Consider the following 18,675-nt stretch of genomic DNA (forward strand, 5'->3'; position numbering starts at 1 on the left):
CATACAGTTAGCCGGAATGGGGTGCCCGAAAAAGATTAAAAACGTTTCCATCTGGCCGCCAATGTTTGTTCCAAATAAGAACAAATTGATAATGAATGAACATATTCTTACAAGTCCAGCCAGCCGATATTGCCATATTGCAGTGGATAAAAGCAAAACAGCGACAAAATCCCAGACATGGAGTGAAAGCCCCGAAACTAAAGCGTGTTGGCATTTGCTTGAGCGGCTTTACCTGGACCAGGGTCTTCTAATGATTAAAACCAAAACGGTGGACGCCTAAGTGGTGCAGCACTTTTTATCGGTCGTTCTCTTTCTTTTATCCACCGCAGGATCAGAGCTCGAGTCTCCACGCTGCTTGCCGCGGTAGTGCTGGGTGTCGACTTCGTACTTCTGGAGTCGTTCAATCCATTGAGCTTATTGGTCTTCCGGTTCTCGAAATTCAAACAGCAATCGACAACTTTCAAAATCTTTTCCGGGCGCGCCATTAAGCCTTTGCGGCTAACTATATGAGCCCGGTAAAGAAGTTACATTTTCGGATATTTAGCTTCAGTCCGACATTTTTCAATCTATCGAAGACGCGCCCCAGATGATCCGTACGAGACTGCACTATGATGTTTCCAAGGATATATTCACCAGGTAGGTGCGGTGTATGACTGAGGAGGCTCTGTAACAGTACAATGGTTTCTTAACCGCTTTTGGGAAACGGGGCGTGCAAGCAGCTTCTCCTTTGGGCTTTCGGAGTTATCTGTTAACCTCCGCCCGAAATGCTGACGGGACTTATATTCCCGCACGTGATGCAGAATTCAATGGGGATCTCAAGTTTGTTGGGTTATTCTTTCGCGATCCTCGGATTCCCGTCCTTGGTGAACCTAGGAGACTGTGGCAGCGATTCGTCGTCGTCACTAAGCCTCAATACAGAGGAGACTCTGCATCCGACACTTGCACAATCCCCCAATGTGAGGAAAGGTCGCCGGTTGGACACTATACAGTCGGCAGCACTGTTGGACCGCGGTCCATTGTCAGCTATAACACTCGTGGGGAGTGATTTAAAGGCACGTTGGTATCTTCGACTAGGCGTGGCGTGCTGACGGATTGTCGATCACATCCGGATTTTTTCGCGCCGTCGTCGTCACGGACCATAAGAGAAGACCAAACAATAACAAGATAAACAGTTACCGGACAGTCACCGGATTACTATTGAAAGCCCAATGGAAGGGTGGCTCTAGGCTGCGCGGTTTTCATAAATTTCACATAAATTTAATAAAACGTCAATCAGTCCTCACATGAATATAAATCGATAGAAATTTACAAGACTAATAAAATTACGAAAAATTTTCGGAAAATGGTTCAAAAGTGTGGGCGTGGCGTTTTGTGCGTTTTGTGGGCGGGAGAGTGGGCGTTGGAACATGGGTCAACTTGCGCTGCGTCTTTGCCTTTAGAATCTGTATGCTGAATCTGAAACCATCTAGCTTTTATAGTTCCTGAGATCTCGACGTTCATACGGGCAGACGGACATGGCTAGATCGACTCAACTATTGATCCTTCTGCCTGTTACACGAATCCCTTTTACTCTACGAGTAACGTGTATAAAAAAAGTAAAATAAAAAATAAGAAAATGGTCAGAAGCGGGGGAGTAACAATTTGAGCGGTTTCTAATCTTGATTTCTAAGACAAATGAATAAATGAAACTACCAGATACCCTTTACTCAGTATTTTGTTATCATAGCGAAAAAATTGGCAGGACAAACAAACAATAATATTAAATGGGTTTGTAGGTGTAGTACGACCCATTCAGATCTATTGTACTACCCCTTCATGACTCAAAGATCCCCCTAAAGTCCAATGCACTGTATAAATGCCAGAATATTATTGGTGTTCAGGGCTGCAATTGTTTCCCGTGGGACTACATACATGCCCAGGAGTCTGTTCCTTTTGATGGCAAGCGAGAGGATATCGCGGTCTGATCCCCCATCTCGATGACGGTCGCATTGAGATCATCATCATCCGCCAGATCCTCGCTGGATTCGGAGAGTTTATTGGGCTTCTCCTTCTCCGCGGAGACTGGTAGATTTCGAGGAGTCTCGACCCGTCTTGTGCCGGCTTTGATCGTCTTGGCCTTATTTAGACCACAAACTGAGATGTCTCCAAACCTGAAGCTCAGCTTTTGGTCGCTAGTAATAATCTTGGCACATGAGTTGTCATCAATGCCAAGGCTGAGGAGCGAGCCACCACCCCCATTCTTCCTTGACATAAGACGCCAGTTCTCAGTGTCCAAGTCATTTTGTTTTTTGATCAATTCCATGATCCACTTTGTGGTCTTGTCTCCTGTCCTGGGGCAGAAGATGGTGATGTTGCGTGACGAATGCAAGTCGTCGCCCATCTTTACCTCCAGGGAGAAACCGCTCCACTTGCTGAGGCTGGGGACTGCTAATTGCAGCCACTAAGCAGTGTTTGCGTTGCGGCAATCCACTATCAGGTGACCCACCCTGAAGTGGATTCTTCCAAACATAATTGGTGAATCCCAACCAGAGAGAACTATCTCCTCCAGTAGTGCGTCTTCGAGTTGTGAGAGGTCCTCACTACTGAGGACGACCTTGGGGTACCCCTCTGGTACGACCGCAACATTCATGGTCCCAGTTACGGCCGTATATGATGGCTTGCTTACCTCAGTTGCCTTTACAGACTTGAGGTACTCTTTTCCACCTTCTGCCTCTTAGGCGTTTCCGTCGGAGGCGTCAATGGGTTTTTAGCCCGTCCCGCTTGGCCGGCTTGAACCACAGTCGAGTGACTTGATGTGGCTGCCCGCTTCTTCCTTCCCCTAGCTGGGAGTACTTGTGTCGTTGACACACTCCGACTAGGAGCATTTTTTGGTGTTACCACCGAAGTAAGCCGCTCCCCGTCAAGGAGACGGTCCTCGAACTGTCTTGCGACATTTTCCGCAGTCAAGGCCTGCAGTATTTTAACATTCTTGGGTCTACTTTTCATGGTTCCCACGAGTTGCAGAAAAATCCACCCGGGCAGAGATCCGCATTACCCGGGTAAGGCTAACCAGACCAGGCGGACGCCACTTGCCTGGACTCTCCGTTAGCGACTGGGCTAGTTGTTTCCCGGGCCCCCAGCCTGGCAGACTCTAGGCACGGGTCGAATGACACCTTAGTCCGGCCGGGAGATGTGGAAATTTTAAGAGTTTCCAGCTCCAGCCCAACTACGATTAGCTAGCACTCTTAGCAGAGACATGATCTAACTAAGAGCCTGTTTCCAGCCGGCCTCGCGTGGTGTGTCACAATTACGGCGCGTACTACCAGGTGGTTATGATACCTACTGGCATGGCAGCCAAGACAAACAATAAAATGAAAACAAAATTTCAAGAGTGTGACCGTCTCAACGTTCTGTATATATGAAATAATATCAGAATATTTATCGAAAGTGTGGAGAATCTGCTTTTTTAATCTGAAATTATCTTAATGATCCTGTTCAAGCATATGTATACTTCATAGGGTCTGAAACGCTTCAATATTATATGTTTTTAAGTATTCCATAATAAAGGCTTTTTAAAATCAAACAGTGTATTCCCTTTTTTACATAAACAAACCTCGATTATTTCACACCAGTCCAAGAGAAATTTGGAAAGGTTTGGCATATTTGGGAAATTAGTGAAGGTGGAAATAGACGACTGTATTCTGCGATGACTTCTTAAAAAATGTATTTGCAAATCAAATATGACGACATTATGAAATCGGGTGTCGAGATAATTAACATTTAACATCAAGTAATGTGATAACACTACCATTTCAAAAGTTAGCGCAAAGTACTTTTGAAAAATCAAGCTGAATGTTTGAAGGAAGGAGTTTTCGGAACAGGGGAATACCTGACTAAAATTCGTATAGATCCGTGTAAATCTTTCAAAAGTGCAAATTTAAAAAGGTCCGATAGATTTTCGGTTTTGAACAAGTTCCAGGAATGTAATTTACATTTTAAAAATTTTCTTTTATATTAATTTACCTTCTGATTTATAGATGTCATACACACCTAAGGATGGTGTTATTTATTCAGCCCTTGCAGGCGCGTCGGCTAACAAAAGTTAGCTGTAACAAAACAAAAATACAAATATAACAATTAACAATACAACAATTATGAGATCATCGTCTGGCTCTCGTCAAGGGGGACCGTATGATGAGGTCCTTCGGCTTTCGCCTGTGGAGACTTCTTGGTGGGCGAGCTCTGGACAGTGCCTTGGCTGTGCAATTTCTGTGGCGCTCTAGCTTGTCGGGGAACCGACTAGAATGCATGTTTATTGCCTTAAAGACAGTGGCTAGCTTGAGGTCTTTGTGCAGGGTTGAGTTCTTTACGTACCATTCGGTAATCGTCCTGGCGATTTTCTTTTGGGCAGCCTGAAAGCGGCGACAACCATACTTCCATATTGGCGCTAAAATTTGCTTGTAAATTGTCACCTTGTTGGAGAGTGACAATTTACTTCGCGAATTAATTAGCCAGAAGTGCTTTGTCGCTGCTGCCCGTATACGCACTCTCATCGCACTCACTTGCTTCGAGAAGTTGAGTCTCCGATCAAAGATTACACCAAGATATTTGGCTGTATTGGACTGTAAGACAGGGGTGCGCAGCCGGCACACAGCCAGTGGTGTTTTCCTGAGCACAGCCGGTGGTGTTTTCCTTTTCAGCGTGTAGCACACATGCGCTGATTTGTCACCATTGATGCCAATGCTCCAGCGTCTTGCCCATTCCGAAAATGTTGATGCGAAGTCCTGGATGTTGGTAGAAGCATCGTGTTCGCAGCAGGACCTGTAGGTGACACACACGTCGTCCGGGTAGGCTAACGTTTGGCCGCGGATGTCATAGCTGTACAGGCAGTAAAGCAGCGGACCAAGTACACTTCCCTGTGGTACTCCGGCACCGCAAATCTTCTCTTTTCGAGACACGACATCGTATTCTTAATTTTAATAACGATACCGGAGTGCCACAACCGATCGAACTCCTAACGTACATCCAGAAAGAGTGCGTTGCAGTACTCCTTGTTTCGACGATAGGATTTGCTCGACCACTAGGTGAATGAGTTGCCAGTCTGACTGCAGCCTTGATATTATGGATGAGTGTGTCAACAGCTTCCTCTAGGTCCCTTTCTGAGTTTATCGCCGTACTCATGTTCAGAGAGGACTCAACTCTACCGATTAGTCGCTCCATCTTGGGATAAGCTGTACTTGTTGCATTCAGTGTGATTGTAAGTGGTAAGGTGGTCGGAGCTGAGTTTTGCAACGGACCGTATCCCAGCATGCATGTCCAGTTTGCCCCTGCTGACAGAAAAATCTTTATAGCCTGGGGAGCCTCTACTGCCGTACGGGAATCTTGTAGGACCTCAGGTTGCTAGGGAGCTCATATCTGAGCTTAGGACCAGATTCGCTAGCGTTCGCCCTCTTCGATTGCATCTCCCCGCTCCCCACAGCCAGTGGGATGCATTCCAGTCGCCCATGACGAGGGGTTTGGAACATCGTTGATCCAGAATGCATTTAAATTCGTCCGAATTCCATATGAACCTCGGAGGGCGCGCCAAAATTGACAGGGACATGGCCCGTCTCGATGCCTGCAGACGCGAGTTGCACCTAGTCAGTGGTTATTGGTGTAAGAGGGAAGTGGACTAGGCTGGATTTGACCAGGATCGCTGCACCACCTTTGGCGTTACCGTCGCTCGGGTCGTTGGCAGTGTAGGACTCAAATACAAATATTTTGGGTACCTGTGCCTCCTTGCAATGAGTCTTTCTGAGCAGCAGAACATCGATCTCGTAGCGCCGCACAAAGCATTCCACATCGTGCAGCTTCGTGGACACACTATCGGCGTTCCACACTAAGATGCGGAGCGGCATCATTATGGCGCTTGACGCGCTTGGAGAGCAGTGAGCAGATTGATGATGTGACTGTTGTTGCTGTTGTTACATCATCGTCATCATTAATTCCATCTACTATTTAGCGTCTTCAGGATGGCCTCAATGCTGCTGCTAGCATCCGTCGCCTAGACGACCTTAGCCGGCTGCGGCTCCTGTGACGACTGAGGATTCTATCCTTGGGCTGTTGTTGATGATTCTGTTCTTGGTGTGTCAGGCTCAGTGGTGAACGGACCCTTTAGCAACATCTGCATACGATATACCGCCTCAAGAAGAGGGGATCTCCCTACCTCCAGATAAGCCCCGTGTAGTTGGTCGCTCATTTACCTCTGTTCTTCAAGCCACTCCACTTTTGGGTCTGTATCGCTGCATGAACGCTTGTAGTTTGCTGCAACATTTATAATTTGCAGGTTGCTGTCCACCAAAGTTGTAGTAAGTGCACAGCTCGATGCGTGGCCTAGTACAGTCCTTGGCTGGCTGTTCGCCGGCACATTTCACACAAATGTGGGCCTTACGGCAGTATTTGGCTGTGTGGCCAAACTGCTGACAACGATGTCATTGAACTTGCTTGCGGAGAGGCTCAATAACTACTCTCATATGGCATAGTGTCTTTACTACCAGAATCTCTTTATTGTTTGCCGCAGCAGCAATGTTCAGGAAAAACATGTTGACTGGCAGAGCTTTTGAGGTACTTGTTGCGTTTCGCCTTAGCGGTGTATGTGGTTCTCGACCGGTGGTTTTTGACCGATTTTTCCAGCTTTTCCTTGATCTGGTTATGTAGCGTACTGTGGTGCAGGCCTTTCACGCATTAACTGTAATGCCTCTCTTCTTTTAGCTGGTAACAGTGGAACTCATACTCTTCGTTCTCGCGCCAGTTGACTATGCTGCAAAATGTGTTAGCGTTTTCAGGACACCGCCCATTGACGCCCTATCCTCAACCTTTTTAATGTTCACTATATTTTCGATGCTCTGCATCATCAGGCATACGTTGTCTACTCCCTCCATTACTATAGGAGGTGGCTTGGACTGCACCTTGTTGAGTGAGCTGGTGATACCAGCGGAGGTATCATCCCGCTTAGCGGCAGCAATAGCAGCTTGGTGACTGGTACTGGGCTGGTCACACAGATCGCCAATATCATTGCCTACTTCTTTGTAGACTGAGAGATGCGCAAGTAAACCAAAACGGTTTGCGTTGCCGCCATATCTAGGTTGTGTTGAGGAAGGGTTTTTACCTTGTTTGCCGATATTAGATTTCGATTTTTTCCTGCCAGTCTCTGGCGAAACACGAGACTTTCGCTTGATTTTTTTGAAAACGCTGCGGGGAGCACATTGGGTGCTCGAGGGAACCGCATTAGCCAATGATTCATCAGCCGCAGCAGTTTCACTTGAATAATTCATAATATATGAGGGATCATTGCACGGCACGTTTTTTTTTTTTGCCCACGCCAGCAATTTGCTTCATCAAAGTGAAGTCTATTGATTTTTATATTTTCGGTTGTGATTTTTAGCGACACGAATTTGACAATTTTGAGGCACACCTGTAAGTATGCAAGAAATCACAAGGGTCCTAGCCAAGACTTGAACCCTGGGATAGATAGGCTTTGAGCTCTTTTTTTTTTTTTTTTTTTTTTTTTTTTTTTTTTTTGATGTTTTTATTATTTGATCAACGCACTGTTACCCATGCGGCAACTTAATTTTATCTGCTTAAATTATTTTATTTTACAATATGTCTTGGTTACTTAAGACTAACAGATTTTTAATCCTAAAAATGATAGGGAGAATTATAATAGTTGATATAACATAATAATTATTATTTATTTGATAATTCTAATGAATTTTAAAACTAAGACTTTCTAGAGGCTTTGAGCTCACAAACAGCTGTTTGTGCGCTCACGTGGCAGCTGGGCAGCGGAGTCCCACTTCGAGTAAATTAATTTATTACAGTAACGAAAATACTAAAAGAAAGAAATAGATGTAAATTAAACAAGCCAGATATGCTTTGGATCTTGAAATACTTTAGTTTTGAAAAGAAATCAATGAATTTAATATTTTGATTCGCATTATCTATCTCTATATGCATATATATATATATATATATATATATATATCTATGCATATATATATATATATATGCATATATATATCTATGCATATATATATATATATATATATATATGCATAGATATATATATATATATATATGCATATATAGCATATAACCTTTTATCTATTTACGCGAATCAGTGATTGAACATTGAAATTTTAAAACAGCTATAACTAACTGTTTTCTTCGGTTCTGCTCGCTACGAACTGCAACGGCTAGCTTATAAAGTTTTTATGATTTGTGTGCAGAACCCGAGCGTCAAAATATAGAGATAGATGAGTTTCGGTGGAAATCATATATTTTTAGAAAAAATAGCTAGTTTCTTAACATTAATATCAGTAAAAGCAAGTTAAATTACTGAGTGGTGGGCACACTAATTTGATAACAGCGTTAACCACATGTTGGCTTTATTTATAAAGTTTATTAGAATTGGAATAAGTTAAGTGGGATTCAATTTGGTATGTAATTCCATTACTCACCAATATTAAATCTTTCCGATTTCTAATGGGTACTGTATGATTTATTTTATTGAACAATAGGTATCAGTATGGATCAAATCATAACTTCGACTCTGAAAAACCGTAGACGACGTTCTCTTGGATTGCGACTTTTAATATGCTACCTTAAGAAAAGTAACATTAAATTAGAAGATAATGTTCATACATGGACATGTTTATTAGTTCAATCATGCAAATTACCTGAGTTGTGTTTATATGGTGATTTAATATTTTCCGCCATGGGTAAGTTTTTAATCTTGGAAAAATGTTAGTAACGAAATTAAAATAAAGCATTCCAAATACGATGTGCCAGAAAAAAGTAAAGCCAAGTTGAAGCTTATTGACAATAAACTAGTTTATTTTTATAACAAATCAAAATGCAGTATTAATACTCTCTGCTATCGCTAATCTTCCTCACGTGGGCAGCCGTCCACAGTAATAAATTTTCTTGCTTTAAAAGCTCTCTAAAATATATCTAAACGTGTATGAAATATAAAAATGTTGCACTTTTCAGCACTCCTTATGGACAAAATTCAGAGCGACGGTAATATGTCGAAAGCATTCGCATCTGCTCATTTATATAAAGTAGTCGAATGCTTATCTCACAACGAAATATATAAACACAATCGCTCAACTATTGCCGCCTTACACACAATCAAGAAATGCCTAAAATATTACCCAAAAGGATTAAAAGCTAAAGCATCAACTATCAAAAATATATTAGTACTATTTATAGACAACCAAAACGATGAAGTTGTGTATCAATCTGGTGAATGTTGGCTTCTTTTACACAAAATTCATGGCATTTCCGATAAGGAACATATGAATAATATAACTGAATGGAAGGATTTTCAATTATCTTTACTGAGTAATATCCAATATATTATAAATAGAACAATAGTTATGCCTGAAGAATCAGTTAGCAGCCCCTTCATACCAAATCATTTTGGAGCTTTCACTTTTGAAGCGCTAAAAGATCCTTTTGAAAGGACTTCACAAGCTTTTCGACGGATTTTTAATCTTATTGAATATTTAAAAATTGCTTTAAGGTAAGAAAAATATTTGTTACTTTATATAACTGCAATTAAATTAAACACAATGCATTTTTTAGCAAACAATTTATTTTCAAAAAAAATATTTGCGTACATCAAATCTTGGCTTTAATACAAAATGGACTAAATACACATGTACACCAACAAAATTTACAAATTAATCATGCATATCTTGAGATATTTTTGCCGCAAATGCACATAAAATTATTGGAGCTTTTGGAAATTGTCATTAAAACGTAAGTAACAGCAATAAAATAAATACCAGATCTAATTTGTAAAATAAGTATTACATAGTCAAATTCATCGACATTCAGGGATGACTTCTTAAAAAATGTATTTACAAATCAGATATGATGACATTTTGAAATCGGATGTCGCGATAATTAACATTTAACATCAAGTAATGTGATAACACTACCATTTCAAAAGTTAGCGCAAAGTACTTTTGAAAAATCAAGCTGAATGTTTGAAGGAAGGAGTTTTCGGAACAGGGGAATACCTGACTAAAATTCGTATAGATCCGTGTAAATCTTTCAAAAGTGCAAATTTTAAAAGGTCCGATATATTTTCGGTTTTAAACAAGTTCCAAGATTGTAATTTAAATTTTAAAAATTCTCTTTTATATTCATTTACCTTTGATTTATAGATGTCATACACACTTAAGGATGTACTTCCGGCTTGTTCTAAATATTTTATTGGAAGCCCTTGAAAAAACAAACAAATCAATGTCACAAGAAGCAAATTTAAAAGAAGTTTTGTAAGTACTACCTTGTAAATGTTGTAAATTAATTTAAAAACAAGAGGGAGTGATATAGTCGAGTTGCACAGCTATTGGATACCCATTACTCAGCTTGTCGAAGTGAAATATTTATATATATGAAATAAGATCAGAATATTTTTCAAAACTGTGGGCGTGACAGGCTTGGGTGGCTTGTGGGCGTTGGGGTTTAGCTTGAAAAATAGTTTTTTGGCAAATCGATAGAAATTTACAAGACTATTACATAAATCAAAAATGATCAAAACATTATTCATTAACATGGGCCAACAAACTTGCGCTGTGTCAATGTCTCTAGAATCTGTCTGCTTAATCTCACTCTTCGAGCTTTTATAGTGCCTGAGATCTCGATGTTCAAACGGACTGAATGACGGACGGACATGGCCAGCTCAACTTATCTTTTGAAGTTTCAACGAATCTAGTATAACTTTTTACTCTACGAGTATCGGGTATATTTTCCAAACGCGGAGTACCTGGAGTACTCTGGTATCAGTCCAAAATATATGATTTATGGTATTATAGACACGCATATGTCCTTATAATTGACATTCCAACAGGATAATGATCCGAAACACACAAGCAAATTGGCTATAATAAAAATGAAATAGAGGTAATGCCGTGGCCAGCCGATTTAAGCCCGATTAAAAACCTGTGGGGGACATTAAACGATATGTGTCGGAGAACTACCCGACGTCTAAGGCTCAGCAAAAAACTTTTCAGCGAAGTGAACTTTTTGCCACGCCTACTCTAACCCCCTAAAACCGCCCAAAACTTTCACGCCCACATATTTAAAAATTGCATATTTTTTCATAATTTATTAGTTTTGTAAATTTCAACTATAGCATTCTCTCTTGTTTTACCTGCAATCAATATCCCCAAATAGAATTCCATAGAACGAATAATTTTGTTTTTAAATGAGCAACAAATAAAAATGTTATCAACTTTGACATTTTAAGGAATATGCGCCTGGTGGTGTACAGAGTAATCTCCTTATGGTGCTCTACTCTACAAGAAGGAAGCCATTGCGAAATAATTGCGGATACTCTTATCAAGGAAGTGTTTGATGATATATTAACGCGAAGGCAAACTTCAAAAAAAAGTGTAAATATTGTTTTAAAACTGAAATACGGCTATGGCAACGCGTTGCAGAGTTCATTCTTTGTTTTTTATGTAGTACATTGTGTTGAAAATAAGAACACTGTATTACTATATTCTATAACAATGCACACATGTATAAGAAAACAACTGTACTAAGGGTATGTAGTGATCTCAGTCATACGAATATGACATAAGGAACTATGTATTTTTTGTTTCTTCCGCCATTAGAGTCAGTCGCAAATAAATTCCGCCGCGTTCACACGGTATCATTCTCTGTTCAGCATTTCAGCCAATCAATACATTGTACAACCAACAATCCTGGCTCGAGTAACAGGAGTAATGTATCTTTATCTTTTGAGAAGGCTTCATGGACTTTAAACTACTAAAGTTTAAATTTCGTTTATTTTATTATCTATACCTGATCCTTATAAGTGGACAAGTGTGCATCGCGGTCTAAATTCTTCTATTTGAGCTCATTAAATGTATTCTTTGCTTATATAAACATTAATTATTTATATACATAAATATTACATAAATGAGCTTTGCAATGTGTATCGTCATAACAGTATAACGCATTCCCAATATATTTTAACACATTTTATAAATTTAAACCAGGTAAGCGGACCATACTTGAAACATTCACCTGAAACTCCATTTTCGATGCTGAAATGTTCATTAAGTAATGAAGACTATCGTGTGCTTAGTCAACAAGCACACTCTTGCCTACAACAGTTTTTGTTATCGTCTGGTCATTTGATAAAGCATCAACTTTTAAAGGAAAGTATAATTTGCGAGAGGTAATAAGGTATCTTGTCTATAACTTTATTCTTACAGGCGGTGCACGACACCTTATTAGGAATTTGTGTTCAAATGCATTCTCAGTCTAGCAAAGAACCAGACTTGGTGGATACTTGGGACGGACGCTTGGAAGTTTACAAGTCTTTCACAGTGCTATTAAAATTACGAAACTATGGATGTCCTACGCCTTCTGAAATAATTTGGAATCTTTTGCACGAATCCCGATTATTTAATAATAGCATTGCACTTAAGCAAAGTCATAGTTCAAACTTGTTGGAACTGATGCTTCATCCTCAAAAGGCGGATATAAATTTTAAAAGTGTTGACAATTTAAAGAAAACAACCGTCTTTTCAACAAATGAAACGGAAAATAGAATCGATTTGTTACAAACTATCAATAGTCCCGAAGACACTTTCTGTGATAGTGAAAGTCCACTGATATCGGCCATTAAAACAATTGAAAATAATAACGATGATCAAAATAACACTGGCTACGACAACAATTCCTTGAATAAAAAGAAACCTTTTGAAGTCGTTTGTAAAAATTACTCAAAAGATTTAGTTGCTGAAGACACAACAAAAAAAATAAATGAGATATCAGATGACCATTTGCTCTCATCAAAAATCAACAGTACACAGAGTTTAGAAGGACAACCCCAAGGAATTTGTAATGACAATAATCTGAAGTCTGATTTAATATCATCCTGTTGCAGTGCTGAAGAATCTGTAAAAATGTTTCCTTCGAACTTGGAAAATTTAGATGATGCTAAAATGATAGCCGACTTGGAAGCGACATTCGTTGGTGAACTTAAATAAAATGAAAGACTAGTTTTGTATGCGTAACTTTGTTTTTTTTTTTGCTGTTTAATACTTCAAAATATAAAATAAGTCATTTTAATAAGAAACTTACATTTTTCGACGGCACATTGAAGAAGTCATAGGAAGCTGCAGGAATATCATAGACTCTAACTCCCGCAGCTTTCTATGACTCCTTCATTGACTAAAAACCGCCTCGACAGCAGCCAACAAAACAACACCAAACCTATCAGTAATAATAATAGCATCAGTCATCCTCTCAGCAGCTGCTGCAATAATTGACGGACGATCAGCAATGGTATCGTCAAGAGGAATATATATTATTAAATCATATACAGTATATCAAGAAACTGTTTACACACTGTGTAATAAGTTGAATATTTCACAGTGCGTAAACAGTTTCTTGACATATTGTATATTGTTGTCAGTGAAACGCCGAAACTGATTTTTTTGGTCTGCTCTCTAATAAGTACGTGCGGCTGGCTCAGATTTCCCACCAAATTGATATCAAACGTGATCACCCGGTTATCAGTAACAAAAAATTCTGAACACGTTACAGGTGATGCAATCAGGGAGGCATTTTTAAAGCGCACTGCGGAATGATTAGCGGATTTTCTGTCAAGTTCGGTCTTAACTTCGTTTAACGATTCCGTTCTTCATGTGAGGTTGGAGCTGATCGATAGATCTATCAACTACAACAAAAAATTCGGAGAATTTTCAACGAAGAAATTAAGTTTTTAGGAAATCAGAAGTGATTTGACTGAGAAATTTGATGACAATCTTGGAACTCTTAAATCCTCGATTCGGGGGAAGATTTTAAAGCGCGCCGTGCAAATGCACTCCCACTCAACTCTCGTTGACGGCATTTCTACAAGTGATTGTGGCCATCACCAACGTCCACTCCGGCATAGGGCACCGTCGCTGCCCCCACTTGAGCATCCAAAATTCGCTAGACCTTACCAACATAAAAAAGCTGCAGCACCTACGATTATGTCTGAGGGACACTGCGCTGGAAATCATTCACTGACTGAAACTATCGGATGGCAACTACGCTGTAGCATTGGATTTATTACAAAACAGATTTTGTAATCGGCGTTTGGTATTTCAGGCAAACATTCCTGAGATTCTGGAGCTAAGGGCAGTGCAGAGTGGTCCATATTCAATGCTTTGTGAACTGACGTACAAATTTAACGCTCTTATTTGCGATATAAACGGAATGGGCTCAACGGAACAAATTGCATTATCGCCCAAGTACTTGTCCAAAAGCTGGATTCGTGTAGTCAGGCGAAAAGGGAGGAGCATTTGAAGGACCGAATCTTCAAGAATTCAATTGCAACGTGGGAATCCATGGTACCGTTTCTGGAACATCGAAGCCTTCTGTAAAAATTCTGGGCACTCATGAAATTGTTGCCAATGCTTTAAAAACCTGACCCCAGTTGATCGATTCAAAGTAATTAAAAGCCTCGGAATTTATACAGGATACAGGGAAGTATCGAGAGCTTTGTCAAAGCTCCGCCGAACACACAGCAACCAAAAGAGGAATGACAAAGCAAGGACAACGACCAAGGAAACATGTTAAGTAATTTGAAATTTACTAGTGTACAGTAAAAGGGTATACTAAACCCGAAAGAAGAATAAAGCGTTTCCGACCTTATACAGTATTTTTATCCTTGATCAGGATCGCAAGCCGACGCAATGAAAATTGTATGCTACCTTAAATATATATCGTTTATTACATTTTTGTTCAATATGCAAAAATATGTAAGCTTAACGAAACAGTCGGATATCAAAAAAAACATTTCTTGGAAAGGTAAAAAACGAGGATCTCAGCCTAAAAATAAACCAGTTATGACGAAAAATAAGAATCTGCTTGTGCCAAAATGCTTGCGAGAAAATTTTTTTTTTCTTTCTAAGAAAGACCTCACATTTAAAATAGAAAATTGGTTACTTTGGCAGCGCCATATAATGTATCGATATATGTACATTTATTTATAACAACGAATAATATATTAAGAATTAAAGACAATAATTTCAGATATAGCGTTTTTTAAATTATTATATTTTAATCAAAGGGGTTAGAAGATGTAACGCCATCGCTTTTCGGCCGTCCTCCTATCATAAGTTTAGTTTCTAGCTTATTTCCTATAGAAACTATTTTTGCAAGTGCTGCAATAGTATCTGAAGAATCACAGCAAAAATTGGAAGAATGTTTTGGACTTATCAAATTTCTGGTTTTACATATAATACACAATAACTTTTCTTTACGTTTTGTCGATTTGTAATTGAGGCATTCTCTATGAAAGGAATGTTGACAAAGAAAATAAATGGACTGCGTACTTAACATTTCATGACAGATGTCACATTTATCATTACGAAACTCGATTGGATTGTTTGTATAGAGAGACAGCATGGATCTCGACGTCTTAATCTTTTCGTTGAAATTCTCAACTAACTTTAATTCATTCACAGAATCAACTACACTTCGCATTAATCCATCCGTAAATATTGGTTTTATCTTTATAGCTTTTATTTCTTCATTGGAGCAAGAACTTTTTAACATCATGAGAAATGATCTTTTACTTAAATTTCCATTTAAAGCCACATTTGAATTATTTTTCATAAGGTTTTCACCACACTTGCCTATTGTTTCGTTATGCAATGTGCGTGTATTTATTTGATGGCGGTGTATTCTTTGTGTCACATTAAAAAATGTATAAAGCCTACTTACAATGATAGTTTTGTCCAATCGCAAGCAATGTGTCTTTATAAAATCTGAGACAAAACTTGAACTTACTTTATCTACTTGCCAGAGTTTGAAATAAAAGACCAGCAAATAAAATAATAGTTTTTCGTCACAGACTGGAAAGGCTTCTATGATTTTAGCTAACATTTTAGCGCAATAATCGTTATGATCTGCTAAAATGGAACAGAAAGAAAGAATATTTTTTGATTCTTTTGCATTTTCAAATGTTATATTATTTAAATAAGTAGTGAGATCAACTGCTAGAGATGCAGGTCCATATTCTAACAATTGATGTAATAAATGCTCTTCTTCAACTGGAACTGTCAACTGATCGGAAAGGCTACATGCGAAATACATTTTTGATATGGTTGAAAGATGATGGTTTATTTCCGCAGGGCTTTTATAGTGCTTGGAATCATCTTGCTGCATTTCATGCTTAATTTGTTCACGCTTACTACAGCATTCAATAAGTCTTGTATGACAGCTTGAAGGCTCATTCTTTTTTTTCCATTCGGACAAGTAATTTAGTAAAAAGGTATTGTATCTGGAATATAAAAGCTTCGAAATGACAGCATACGGTTTAATGAAACCGATGGTTTTAATAAATTCTTGAGTAGCTCTACTGATGTCTCCTTTTTGAAGTAAGTGATTCCCGTACTGAAATCGTACCAATGCAGTTTCTGGCGTTGAATTATAGCCTTCTCGATGCAACAATCTCAAAGCAATATTATACATATTTTTTTCAACTAAGAGACGTATATTAACATCTATGCTGTTTTGTTCTAACATTAATATGTCGCAAGCATTCGCGTCGCGAGAATTCGTAACAACATAGCAAAAATTGGTTTCACTGATTACATAAAACAATTCTTGAAATTGCTTTTGAAAAACTATGATTTTGTTTTCTGTGTCCAAAACAATTAGTGTCGTTACATTCTGCTTTAAGTTTGAATTTTTGACGCCGACGATCAGGTAATGACCTACCCAAGCCAGGCATTCCTTTGCTCCTTCGATAGCAAAACAAGGACCCCTTCCCTCAGGAGTGTAGCAATAAACAGCGTCTGCCCGTCCCACAACCAACATCGAATCATTTAATTCGCAATCTCCAGCCTTGCGCATTACACTGCGGTAATTAAGATTACCTTTATCATTATCAAGTACAAATTTTGTATCCATAATGCTCTTCTCTTTTAACATAAAACAATAAACTCCTTGAACACATGTGACAAACATTATTTGAGTTGTATCTAAAGGTTGTGTTTTGAAGTCAAAATGTATTCCATTGACTGCGTTTCCAGAAACAGTATGTTGGCGAATATTTGCAGAAAAGTTTTTTGTGATTTTTCCATAATGCAAGAGAATATCACCATTCCCCAATCCTATCGCCAACGCAAGCAATTTATCGTCAATGACGTCTGCGTTGAGGCATAAGGGCGTACTTGAAGGCTGAGTATATGCAGATGCAATTATTGGAGCTGCTTGCTTTTTTGTTAATCTATTAAGGTCAAATACATCAATGTGAATACCATTATTGGTATCCGGTGTGACAGTCGCAAGGCAGTTATTGCTGGTAAGGGAACAAAGAACTATAGCTTTCCGGTTGGATGGAGACTTAAAGGTGATACAATCCCAATTTGAAAAGTAAGTAAGAATATTTCCGTTTTTATCACAAATTACTAATTTTATATTTCTTTCCTCAGTGCTTGATTTTGATTCGGGAAAGCAGTAGCACGATATTTCTGCTGTATTTGGAATTTTTACAAATGGTACGGCGATTACATTGAAAAGATCCACTTTCTTCCATTCCAACACACTTATATCCATTTTGGCAATAGTTTAATACAATTATGCGAAGATACTATTGCTAAAAGATATTTTTATTTTGATAGTGGAACATCATGATGGACGTTGCGGGTTGGCCAAAAAATCGAAACAGCACAATTTGAAAATATAATGTAGTTTTTATAAGCAAATTACACTACGCACATCCAATTGATATGATTTTGATTTTAGATGTGGATATGTTATATAATTAAAGAGTTTCTCGACAGTGCCAAAAGTGTGTAAGCTTGGAATTTGTTGTTAGTTTTCTTGTATATTTAATATTTTTAATTTGTTTTTTGATTTATAAGTAAAATAAACATTGTTAAAATATATTTCATAAAAAAATTGCGTTTAATTGAAAAAGAACTCTTACCTTCAAAGTCAAAAATTCAACTTATTTTACAGTGTTTAAACAGTTTCTTGGCAAACTGTATATATTACTTGCTAAAGAATTGACAATTTTGGAATAGATTCATGCAGATATATAGACTAAAATCTAAGAGAATAGTTTTCGTAAACATGAATGACAGACGAACGGCGTATCCCAATCAAAAATATATGAGTGGTAAAGTATTTTATACAGCCGTTCTTTACTGCTTTGCAAACTTCTGAATAATATCCTTATATCCTTTGCAAGGGAATAAAAACATGTCCATTCAACAGATTTTTTTCATTGTCGCCCTTCGACTCTATACCATATATGTATTTAGGATCACTAGGCGTCCGTCTGACTTTCTGTCCGTCTTCATGCTCGAGAAAAAATAGTTTGAGTTCATTTATAAAAGAGTTTTACCATTTTAAAACATTCTTAAAAACAATGGACTATTTAAAGTCAGAAGGCAATGGATATTCATCAAATAATAATAAAAATACATATATATAATAATATTTAATAATTGTTGTGTGTCTCCCCAGAAATAAGTGACAAGAATTCTTATTTCTCCCTAGCTAAAAACTAGTCCGTCCGTCTGTCCGTATGAATGTCGAGATCTCAGGAACTATGAAAGCTGAAGGTTGAGATTCAGCAAAATCTGTATTTTAAATACAAAGACGCGGCGCAAGTTATGTGACCCA

General features: G+C 38.6%; 2 protein-coding genes across 2 annotated transcripts; one reads left to right on the forward strand and one right to left on the reverse strand.

The window, feature by feature from the left end:
• The first annotated feature begins 8,369 nt into the window (after positions 1–8,369).
• LOC6620131 lies at positions 8,370–13,061 on the forward strand. The gene is made up of 8 exons (XM_032717695.1): positions 8,370–8,456; positions 8,538–8,738; positions 9,010–9,544; positions 9,607–9,783; positions 10,194–10,304; positions 11,279–11,423; positions 12,036–12,197; positions 12,255–13,061. The coding sequence occupies exons 2-8, from the start codon at positions 8,546–8,548 to the stop codon at positions 13,032–13,034; spliced, it is 2,103 nt and encodes a 700-aa protein (XP_032573586.1). The 5' UTR covers positions 8,370–8,456; positions 8,538–8,545; the 3' UTR covers positions 13,035–13,061.
• A 1,936-nt stretch (positions 13,062–14,997) lies between these two features.
• LOC6620132 (vacuolar protein sorting-associated protein 11 homolog) lies at positions 14,998–17,708 on the reverse strand. The gene has a single exon (XM_002044308.2). It carries the CDS (start codon positions 17,599–17,601, stop codon positions 15,097–15,099), a length of 2,505 nt encoding a protein of 834 aa, XP_002044344.1. The 5' UTR covers positions 17,602–17,708; the 3' UTR covers positions 14,998–15,096.
• Positions 17,709–18,675: the final 967 nt, after the last annotated feature.

This window comes from Drosophila sechellia, chromosome 3L, assembly GCF_004382195.2.
Source record: "Drosophila sechellia strain sech25 chromosome 3L, ASM438219v1, whole genome shotgun sequence".
Lineage (NCBI taxonomy): Eukaryota > Metazoa > Arthropoda > Insecta > Diptera > Drosophilidae > Drosophila > Drosophila sechellia.